The 11,226-nt window shown below is 58.6% G+C and overlaps 1 protein-coding gene across 1 annotated transcript; it reads right to left on the reverse strand.

Annotated features, from left to right (window-relative positions):
* Window positions 1-6,693: 6,693 nt before the first annotated feature.
* On the reverse strand, window positions 6,694-10,988 carry CYTL1 (cytokine like 1). The gene is made up of 4 exons (XM_036426627.2): window positions 10,733-10,988; window positions 8,276-8,320; window positions 8,036-8,164; window positions 6,694-6,829 (listed from the first exon to the last, which is right to left on the reverse strand). Exons 1-4 carry the CDS (start codon window positions 10,880-10,882, stop codon window positions 6,746-6,748), a joined length of 408 nt encoding a protein of 135 aa, XP_036282520.1. The 5' UTR covers window positions 10,883-10,988; the 3' UTR covers window positions 6,694-6,745.
* Window positions 10,989-11,226: the final 238 nt, after the last annotated feature.

Below are 11,226 nucleotides of genomic sequence, written 5' to 3' on the forward strand. Positions count from 1 at the left end.
GCCGGTGGCCCATCGGGAGGCGGGTGAGCACCCGCTGCTCCCCGGGGCGAGGGTGGGCCCGAGACACAGCCCGACCCAGGACACGGCTCTCCGCCGTCTGCCAGCTCCCAGGTCCGGAGGCAGCGCGTGGGGAGTCGCTGTCCTGCTTCCCGGCCACGCTCATGCTGGGCGTGACTGACTCCCGCCTGGCGGCTGGAACATGGAACCCCCCGTGGTCTTCACGGGCCTCTCTCTGGAGCTCGAGGCGTTCGAGGCCGTTCCCCACGTGTAATGGCCTCCTGTGATTTCCTCTTCCGGCCGTGGAGCCCGCGTCCGGCCAGCTTTCTAACTTCCTCCTGGGTGTGTGGCCGTGTGGATGGAAGAGCTGCCAGTGATGGGGGATTTTCCCAGCCCGGTCGGTGTTTCTCCCGCTCGGTTTCCTGTGTCCCTCCTCCGGGGCGGCAGTCCCGGGTCCTGCGGGACCTTCCCTCCCCCCAGCCCCGCGAGGCCTCTGCCGGGCGCCCTTCTCGGCGTCGGACAACATCGCTTCCCCGCCCGTGGGCCTCCGAATGCCACGCGTGGCCGCAGTGCGCCGGAGGAGAGCGATGCCCGCTGTCTCCAAGGTGGGAGGGAACAGCCAGGCGTCCCGCACCGCTGGCTGTATCAGCTGTGATTTCTCGGGCGCAGCGTCAGGTGTCCTGGGAAATGGACCCGATTTCCGTGGGCGTGTTTCTCTTCCCGGGCTAGTCCTCAGGTCCGCATCCACACTCAGCTCGTTGCACTCCTCACCGTGGGCATGACCAGCCCCCATCCCCGCTGGGGAACCCCCCGACCCCGATTCTTTTAAAGGACTGGCCGGTCTTTTATACCTTTCTATACATTTTAGGCGTGGCATGTCGAGGTCCATCCTGCTGGGATGGTCCCGGGTGGACAGAATGCACGCTAATTTGAGCCCCATACTGTGTATAGCCTGCCTGCTTACACAGCCACTCACTGCTGTCCTTTATTAGAGTTTTGTAATTCCCCCTACAAAGTTGTGCACACGTTTCCTTATATTTATTCCCAGGTACCTTATCGTTTTTGCTGCTATTGTAAATGGGATTGGTTTTTATTTTATTTTTATAAATTATTTTTGAATCCTCATCCCAGGATAGGTTCATTGATTTGAGAGAGAGAGAGAGAGAGGAGAGAGAGAGAGAAACACCCATGTGAGAGAGAAACATCAATTAATTGCCTCTCATACGCACCTTGACCAGGGACCGAACCCACAGCTTAGGTATGAGTCCTGACCGGGAATCGAACCTGGAACCTGTTCAATGCTCCAAGCAACTGAGCCCCCTCCCAGGCCATGGGATTCATTTTCAAACTCCATTAGCAACTAGTCTTTGATGTTTTATGTGAATGCTATTCATTTCAATGTGTATTTATTAAATACTAGTGGCCCTGCACACCAATTCGTGTGCCAGGAGCTCCCTCCCCCCCCCACCCCCCCCCCATATCTTGCTGCCCTGCCCCTCCTGTAGCTCTCCGCTGCCCGCTTGTAGCACGCTGCTCCACGCTCCTGATCTGTGATCTGGTTGTTACTCAGTTGGTCATAACGACCGTTTGCATATTACACCTTTATGATATAGGATGGACTACACAATATATTTTTTTCTTAAAGGGTGACACTATATTGAGCTAGCCCCCTGATTAAGGAACAACCATGCTATTACTTTCAGAGTCCTCCGTGTGGCCCCCAGACCACCCTCTTCCTCCCCTCCTCAGGGCACAGCCTCTGCCCTGCATACTGCGCGAAGCACTGCCTTGAAATTTTTTAAAAAAAAATATATTTTATTGATTTTTTACAGAGAGGAAGGGAGAGATATAGAGACCTAGAAACGTCAATGAGAGAGAAACATTGGCCAGCTGCGTCTTGCACACCCCCCACTGGGGATGTGCCCGCAACTCGGGTACATGGCCTTGACCGGAATTGAACCTGGGACCCTTCAGTCTGCAGACCGACGCTCTACCACTGAGCCAAACCGGTTTCGGCTGCCTTGAGCTTCTTTAAGGATTTAACCCAAATGCCTCTCCTGAGAGGCCTGGCTCCGCCTCCTGTCGGAAGTGGTATCGTTTGCGTGTGCTGTGCTCCCAGCGCCAGGCCCCTGGCGTGCCGCGTGCTACTGCATCGGTCCTGGGGGTTTCTGGCTGCGCACACCCCATCGTGAGCACCCTCAGACGTCACTGCTGGGTGCACCTGCAGGCATTTCTCCGGGGTCTGTTCGAGGGTTAGCTCGGCCGGGTCCCGGGGGTTTTCAGATTTACGAGGCAACGCCAAATCCTTTCCCAAGTTTTCCCACCTCCAGCATCGGCGTGTCCGTGGCCACGTGTCCTCATGGATATTCATACGGTCAGGTTGGAAACCACTGGGCTCGTCGATGGCATAAAAGGGTGTTTAATCCACGCTTCGCTCTGCCATCTGTAAATGGAGATAAGCTGCCCTCCTCCACCCGCCCTCCAGTGTTGGCCTGAGAACTGAAGCTAGCAGAGGGGGAAAGAGCTGGGAAATCGTTTTATACACGGCACACTCTCCGCACATGGGAGATGCTATCATCGCCGATAAATTAAGGGTGTGCTGGAGCACCGATCCGCAATGTCAGCGCACGCCCAGACCCGCCCGGTCAGCCCTGACCGTTTCCAAACTCAGCGTCTGCTCCAGGCGGAGGCAGGGCCGGTGCTGGGACTGGGACAGCGATGGAGTCCCCCTGCCGAACAAGGGGCGTCGTCCGCGCCCCTGGCCCAGGGCGGGCGTGGGGCCCGGGGGTCACCGGAGAAGCCCTCCCTCAGAGCACGTTTCCCCCCTCGGGTTTGTGCAGCTGCCAGAACATTCCTGGAGAACGAGCCGAGCTGCATTTCAGGAACCGGCTTGCCAACATTTTGGAAATGCGTGTCCGATGTCCAGAGAATTCCCAGGACACCTTCAGGGCGAAGCAACGCACCCCGAGTGGCGGCTGCTGACGCGGCCATTCCGGCTAGATTTCCCTTTTCTTTTCTTCTCCACCTTCGACATTTAACGGGTTCCAGGGCACTTCCGGGCTCTGGCCTGGGAGCGCTGGGTCTGATGAGGACTATCTATAGACCCGAACGTTCTGCAAACGTGGGAGGCGGTTTTGCACAGTTAACACTTTCCGGAATCCAGAAGCTTCTGCAGGAGGCTCCCTGCCTAATGATCCTCGGCTGGGAAACCGCCCTGGGCGAGAAGGTACCGGCTGATGTCAGCAGCCAGGGACTCCTGATGGCGACGCTTTTAGATGTGCGGGGGAGGGGGGGGGGGTTGTCCAGGTCTCTGCTGCTGGCTGCAGCCCTGACAGGCATGTTTTACGGTCAGAGCCCTGGGAGGACAGAAACGCCAAGATACAGGGGAGTGTGTGTGTGTGTGTGTGTGTGTGTGTGTGTGTGTGAGATACAAAGGTTTTGAAGTTGACCCAACGAGCAAGAATCAGCAGTTCCTGGAAACGGCACACAGGCTGTTTTGCACACACTGAGGCTGAGTGTGTGCAAATCTTGTGCATTTTTTTAATCCTGCCCAAGGATGTTTCCCGCTGATTTATTCCAAAGTCTCTGATCACAACCACTCTCCCCTTCAGGACGGCACGGTGTCCGCAGCAGAGACTTCAGCAGTGCAGCTGCCCCGTCCAGGGAGCCCGTAAGGGGAGCCCGGTCCGGTGGTCCCCAACAGTCCCTTGGAGGACAGCTGACCCTCACCCACAAACAGACACTCCCCGTACACCCACACACTCTGCTTTCGTTCTCTCACTCACACACTGTCTTGCAGTCTGCCTTCCCGTTGGCAGCCATCTTCCCAATCCTCCTACTCCATTGATTTATTTTAGAGAGAGTGAAGGGAAGAGAGGAGAGGGAGAGAGAGAGAGAAAGAGAGAGAGAGAGAGAGAGAGAGAGAGGGAGAAACATTGATGTGAGAGAGACACATCAATGGGTTGCCTCCTGTTTGCACCCTAACCGGGGCCAGGGATTGACCTTCAACAGAGGTATGTGTCCTTGACCGGGAATGAAACCTGTAACCCTTGCATCCAAGGGCAGGTGCACTAACCAATGAGTAAGCTGGCCAGAGCTAGCGTGTGTTTCATGAAGAAAGAATGGGCACAGACCACCTGCCACTGCAAGCCCTCACCTGTCGACTTGGTCTCCCAGGTAGCAGTGCCCAGTGTCTGGTGCCCACGAGCATCCACAATGTAGGGCATGAGCATCAGGCAGGGTGCTGGGTGCAGGCAGGCGTGGTCCCTCCTCCTTACACTCCAGTGGCTTGTGCTCCCTCCTGCACTGGGTGCCAGACGGTACGTTACAGAGACCGTGGTGGCGGTGGCGGTGGCGAGTACGGGGTTGGAGACCGTATGGTAGGGGTGTCGAACTCAATCAGAGAAGGGGCCAAAATCTAAAATTCAGCCTAAATCGCGGGCCAAATGGTTTACTGAACAGTCATAAACTGTCATTGTGATGGAAACGCAGCGGAGTGCAGTGATGACAGCGCGGGCGGGCCTTGTGTTTGACACATGTGCCGTATGGTAACCGGGAACACGGCCCCTCCCCAGCCCAGCGCCCCTCCCGCCGTGGGAACTAGGGAAGGCCTCGGTAAGCCGACTGGGAGGCCTTGGGGGGCTGGCCAGCTACTCGCCCAAGAAAGACCAAGAGAAACTGCTTCTGGGTGTGAGCCAGGCTGTACACAGCTCGCCCACATCCTCCCCCTTACACCCCTTTTCTCCGTTGTAGACCGCGCCTGGGAAGGCACATGGGCATTTCTCTCATTATCGTCAGCTGAACTCAGGGCGGCAGGCAGAGCCGCGCCCTGGGAACATGCTTCCCCAAGAAGGCTGGACACGGTATCAGTCCTGACTGCTTACCTTTGTCCCGGTGTCAGGAGCGGGCTTTGAAACGTAAATCCAGGCAAGCACCAGCAATGCTGGGGCCTACTCAAGAATGCAAATGAGCTCCTTTGATCCTAAGTTTTGGTGGTACTTCCCGGTATTTGGGGGATAAAATAAATGTGCTGCGTGGGCTCAAGGTCCTGTCCCTCCATCAGTGGCAGCACCCCACCCGGCTCCCAGCTTTATAAATCTATCTCTGCGTCTTCTTTCTGTTTTTCTATTATTCCTCAACCCCTGGCCGCCTCCACTTAGAACCGGTTCGTTCATCTCTCTTCCCGTGCTGGGCCCGGAAAAGGGAGATCCCCACCACATCTGGCCCACACTCCATTTTTTGGTGATCTATGGCACCGTGTGCAGGGGGAGTAGGTGGGGGGAGCAGAACAGGAGCACCGGCTGGTGCATCCGCAGGCGGGTGGGACTCAGTGGGACGCCTTCAGCGCTGGCCCCGGACGGACACGGTGGTAAATGTCGCCAGTCGGCCGCCACCGGTGAAATCCTAATGAACCTACACACCTTTCGCAGCCAGCCCCCTGGCTTATTTCCTTGGGTGCACAGCACTGGCCGAGGGCTTCTGGCCCCTCAGCCCTGAGCCCCGCACAGACGGGGAGAAGCCCCATCCCCTCCCGAGGGGAGCTGCAGGAAGTGCCCACGGGCGGAGGACTCTCTCGGTGGACCTGTGGGACTGGGCCCCGCTGCGGAGGGGACTGGGCGGGAGGGGCGGCCGTGGGAGCTGTGTGGGGTGCCTGGTCCCGCAGCCTAGAGGCCGGGCCGGGGCCGCCGTGGGCTCGTGCTTCTGAACAGAAAATAAAACCCGGTGAAGCCTCCTCACACGTCTTCTGAGGGGCCAGGGGCCTCGCGATCGAGGGTGACAGCCCGTGTGAGGGGGAGTCAAAGAAGCAAAACCCTCAACATCGTGTGACGGACCTTCAATAGCCCCGCCCCCGCCCGGAGATGGTGTGTGGGGTTCAGGCTCCGGCTGGGGACCGGCAGGGGCCTTTGCGGCCTGAGTCCCATCCACTCACTCGCTGCCTGGTGACCTTCGGAAGCTGCCTAAAGGGCACGGGCCTCAGGCTCCTACACTACCGTCCGGGTGTTAGGAGGACTCCACGGACCGATGCTGGCAACAGGGACCAGGCACTACCCGCCCTGGGTCCCGGGCACGGCACAGTGTGTCCTCTCCTGATGCCTTCGGGTCAGTCACCCGGCCAGTGACGGTCCCGGGAGCACAGGCGCGGGGGGAAGGGGCGGGGGGTCCCCGGAGGAGAGCAGCGGCGCAGAGACCGGGAGACAGGCCTGAGGCCAGGACGCACTTCTCGTGGAGAGACCATCTTTATTGGGGTCCTCGCCTCTCTGTGCGGAGTGGCTCCCGTTGGCACCCTGTCCCTGCGGGCCTGCTACCCGCACACAGGCAGCCAGCCGCCCCCGCGGTGCAAGCAGCTCTGCGACAGCGCGTGGTGGGAGCGGGTGCGGAACAGGAGTGAGTGAATGCAAGCAGGTTCCCCTCGAGAAAGACACGTGGTGCCATCCCCCCTCCCCAGGAGAACCAGGAGGGCGTGATGGCGCTGGCTCTCACGCTGGCTGTTCACAGGGAGAAGCTGGCGGCACCCACCTTTCCTCCGAGCGGGCAGGTGCACCTGTGCTGGGTGCTGCCCGCCTACCAGCCATGCGGGCTGTGGGCGCGGGGGAGCAGGCAGCTAACGGGGTTCGAGGGAGTGCCAGGGCCGGGGCGCCAGCCCTGCTTCCCAGCCGTGAGAGGCGCGGGACAGTGTGAGAGGGACAGCGAGGGGGGCCCGAGGGAACATGACGCACTGCAGCCTCGGCCCTCTCCCTGGCGGGGGCGCTCAGCCCTGCGGGGCGGGCGGGGCTGTGGTCGCTGGGACGGGGTACTCCAAGGCACTGCAGTCATCCGACAGGAACACCAGGTCCTGGAAGAGAGGCAGGCAGGACTGTCATCGGGGGTGGCTGCCAGGCCTGGGCACAAGTACAGACTCCTGGGTGCCCTCTGAGACTGCCCAGCTGCCGGCCGGCGTGGCTCAGTGGTTGAACCAGGAGGCCGCAGTTTGATTCTGGCACAGGCCCAGGTTTCAGGCTTGATCCCCAGTGAGGGGCGTGCAGGAGGCGTCCAAGCAATGATTCTCTCATCATGGATGTATCTCTCTCCCTCTCCCTTCCTTTCGGAAATCAATATATATGTAGGCAGCTCAGTTGTTCCCTTTGGGTGTAAACATCCCGTCTTCCCCTCCCCAGGAGAGCCAGTCCGTGTTCACGAACCTCAAATGTCTTGATGACTTTGGAATCCACGCGTGCCGGGTTGACCAGATGGACCGATGGGGAGGGAGTGGGTGGTGGAGGGGCCTCGGACCAGCCGAGCTCACCCCAGGCCCATGGAGGCAGTGACACCGCCTACCTCCCTGTGTTGTTTATGTCTGCCCCCTGCCGCCCCCCGCCCCCCAGACCAAGGGGACAGGAGAGTGAGGGGGAAATGGGCGCAGGCAGGAAACGCATAAACTGTAACTTAGCCGCTAATTATTAGCTTCCCGGGGCCTCTCTCTGGCCGGCCTGCTGCTGGGATGCCATGTTTGGGCGCCTCCGGGGGTCTTAGGCCCAGGGAGCTGGCAGCACCAGCACCTGGTCAGAGTGCTGTCCGTGGCCTCCTCCAGTCCGTGGCCGCCTCCGGTGGGCCTCGGACAGTCGCCATCCTGTCCCAGGGCACTGCTAGGAAGCTGGCTCAGAGAGGTGAAGGGTGCGCCATCCGGGAAGCAGGGGGTGAAGACAGGAGCTCACGTCTGTCTGGACCACAGCCCATGCCCCTCGGAGCACACGAAGGCCATGCTGTCTTTCTTTTTAAAATTTTATATATCTTTTAATTGATCTCAGAGAGGAAGGGAGGGAGAGAGAGAGATAGAAGCATCCATGATGCGAGAGAATCATCGATCGGCTGCCTCCTGCACATCCCCCACTGTGGATCGAGCCTGCAACCCGGGCATGTTTCCTTGACCAGAATCGAACCTAGGACCCTTCAGTCCACAGGCCGATGCTCTATCCACTGAGTCACACCGGCCAGGGCCCGGCCTCCCCTTCTCGTCGCCTCCGCTGACCACACCAGACCAAGAGCTTCGTACACCACTCACCCTTCGGCAGAAGGAGTTCATGATGGTGTAGAGCTTCCGCACTTTGTCCTTCAGGGCGTCCACCGGGGCCACGTGCCAGCAGTGGGGCGAGCCCACGAAGTCCCGCAGCTTGGCCAGCACACAGTAGTTCTGGGAGGGGCGACAGGGCACCTCGTGGGAGAAGCCAGGCGCCAGAGGGACCTTCCTCTCAGATCTACCGCCCCCTCGCCCCCACCTCCACCCCGAGGGGCGCCCTCTTACATGGATGTCCAGGTACAGGCGGGGCAGGTAGGTCACACACGGCTCCTGCAGAAAGGGGACGTGTCGCTGTGATGCCCACAGGACCCACCCTCAGCCCGGCCACCGCAGCCCCCTGCCCGCCTGCCCCAGCCAGCCCAGCCAGGTCCCTGCGGCCGTGATGCCGGGACACAGCATTGTCCTGTCCTGTGACCACATTCCTCCAGACCCGGTCTCAGCAGGCAGACCCCATGGCATGAGCTAGGCGTTAGGGAACTGTGTGTGTGTGTGTGTGTGTGTGTGTGTGTGTGTGTGCGGCCACACCCACAGGTACACACACATGCATGCATATGTTTGAAGTGCTATAACTGTAATCTGGATGTCGCAATACGCTAGCGCAGCGTTTTTCAACTGCTGTTCCGCGGCACACTAGTGTGCCGCGAGATGTTGCCTGGTGTGCCGTAGGTGCAGACAAGACAAGAATTTTATAATTTTTCACTATTTTGTTTACTTAATATTTCATAATAAAGTAATTATAAAATACTTTCTTTGTGTTTATTCGATTCCTATTCAAGAGAATTACTTTATATATAGTCAATATAGGCACAGAGTTAAATTTTTTAACATTTTCTAATGGTGGTGTGCCTCGTGATTTTTTTCATGAAACAAGTGTGCCTTTGCCCCAAAAAGGTTGAAAAACACTGCGCTAGCGTATGATACACGCTTGGGACATGCCTATGCGTGCACACTCGGTATCCCTGTGTTTGACGTTAGACCAGACTCCGGTCCTGCGCTGCCAGTGCGGGGTTACAGGACCAGAACCCCTTGGAGATTGCCCGTGTGACCGTGGGCAGGTCTCCTTTTTCTAGGCGACTCAGTTTCCCTGTTGTGCAAGTAGAGCGTTAAAACGCGCAACCTCTCCACTCCCATCCATCGCTGCAGTTCTGAGCCTGTATGTTTTTTACGTTTTAAAATCAGGTTCCTTAAAAGAGGTTTGTTCGCCCAAACCGGTTTGGCTCAGTGGTAGAGTGTCGGTTTGCGGACTGAAGGGTCCCAGGTTCGATTCCGGTCAAGGGCATGAACCTTGGTTGCGGGCATATCCCCGGTAGGGGGTGTGCAGGAGGCAGCTGGTCAATGTTTCTCTCTCATCGACGTTTCTAGGTCTCTATCTCTCTCCCTTCCTCTCTGTAAAATATCAATAAAAATATATTTAAAAAAAAAGGGGGGGGGCATTGTTCAACGTATGTGATACCAAGGAACCTGTGGATAGATTGTGGAGCAAGTACACAGCAGTACATTGTTACAAAAGCATGTTAGCATGTGTGATGGGGACGCTTAAAAGTAAGTTGCAAAACTGCTGGGCTGTTTGATCCAATATGCTCACACACATACACGTGCATGCATGCACACAGACGCACTCATACACACATGTGCGCACACATGCACACACACACACATGCATGCACTCACACACTCGCACACTTATGGGCATGCACACACACGCTCACACAAGCACTTGCACACCTCTGCGCAGGCAGAAAGCTGAAATATCCGCCAGGATGTAATGGGGGCAGCTACCTCCAGGGGGAAGAATTGCCGGTCATATTTACCCTGTTCTTTGTCTTTCCTTCATCTTCCCACCGTTCTACAGGGTGTATGACTTTCACAATTAGGAAAAAGTAAACACGACTTAACTTTTAAGAAGAACATACAAAGGAGGTGTTAGGGTGCCTAAACCCCATGTCTGAGAAATGTCACGCTTCGTTTGAAGTGTTTGCAAGGGGACGCTAAAAGTTACCAACGCTTTCCACGGCCTTCCCCCTCCACTCGGCCTGCACTGCCGCCAGGAGCCCGGCCTCCGGCCTTGGCAGCCCCTCGGCCTGGCCTGAGCCGGAGCCTCCTCTGAGGAGAGGGTGGTAGCAGCGGCCGCCGCTCCTGGGGCCCCGCTGCTCCTGGGGCCCCGTGCAGGCCCTGCTCTGCCTGCTGCATCGGATCACTCCTCGAGCCCTCACAGCTGCCTGGCGGGGTGGGTGCCCGCCGTCCCCTCTCACCGACAGGACACCGAGAGGGGCTGAGGGACCCCCCTGGGTCCTGCAGGGGGAAGGGGAGGGGGGTCGCTCTGGGAGTCGCCCCCAATACACCGGCCGGGGAAGGGAATGAACCGGCCACGTTCCCTGCTCCCCGTTTCATGCCCCGTTCTAGGCCTCCTGGGAGGTTTTTCTCCCTTTTTCACAGTTCCCGGCGGACCCCTGACATCGGCTAGTGAGTCACAAGCGGAAATTGTGACTCTCTGCTTACGTTTCTTTGTGCTTAAAGCACACACCGCGGTTGGTGTCACATGGAAAAGGACGGGAAGGAAACACATATCCTCAAGGTGAACAACGACCAGAAAAGAAAGACGGCACTTTTCTCATCCCAAGGCAAACTCTGGGACCTGGGTCTGCACGGACGCCCCCAGCCCACACCGGCAGGTGGACTCACCGAGGGCTCCGTGGCCTGCAGCCTCTGGAAGTCCCGGCTGATCTCCCGGCTCAGGCCCAGCATCCGGGAGTAGCACGTCGGGGGCGCAGGCCGCACAGCGGGGGGCCCGGCCAGGAGCAGCAGCAGCAGCGGGAGCAACCAGGGCGTCATGGTGCACAGGGCCTCCCGCAGCCCCAGGCCGGTGCCCCTTTAAGCAGCCGTGCGGGGGTGGGCCTCCACGCCTCCGTTTCCTGTGGGGCCACGGGCACGCCCACCTGGCCCAGGACACTGGATCCATTCAGACCTGCAGGCCCCCCCTTTGCGAGAGGAGGGGCTGCCTGGGGGTGTGGGACGCCTGGAAGGAAAGCTGCTCCTTCTGTGGCTTGGCCCGAAATGGCAGGGCCAGCAGATGGAGGAAGGGGGGCAGAGGTGGGGGTTGGGTGCACAGAGGAAGGCAAAAGTGGATGCAGGAAGCTCATCAGAGCCAGGAGCGGGCAGCCCCCGACTGGGACCAG

The sequence above is a fragment of the Pipistrellus kuhlii genome, unplaced genomic scaffold (assembly GCF_014108245.1).
Source record: "Pipistrellus kuhlii isolate mPipKuh1 unplaced genomic scaffold, mPipKuh1.p scaffold_m20_p_1, whole genome shotgun sequence".
Classification (NCBI taxonomy): Eukaryota; Metazoa; Chordata; class Mammalia; order Chiroptera; family Vespertilionidae; genus Pipistrellus; species Pipistrellus kuhlii.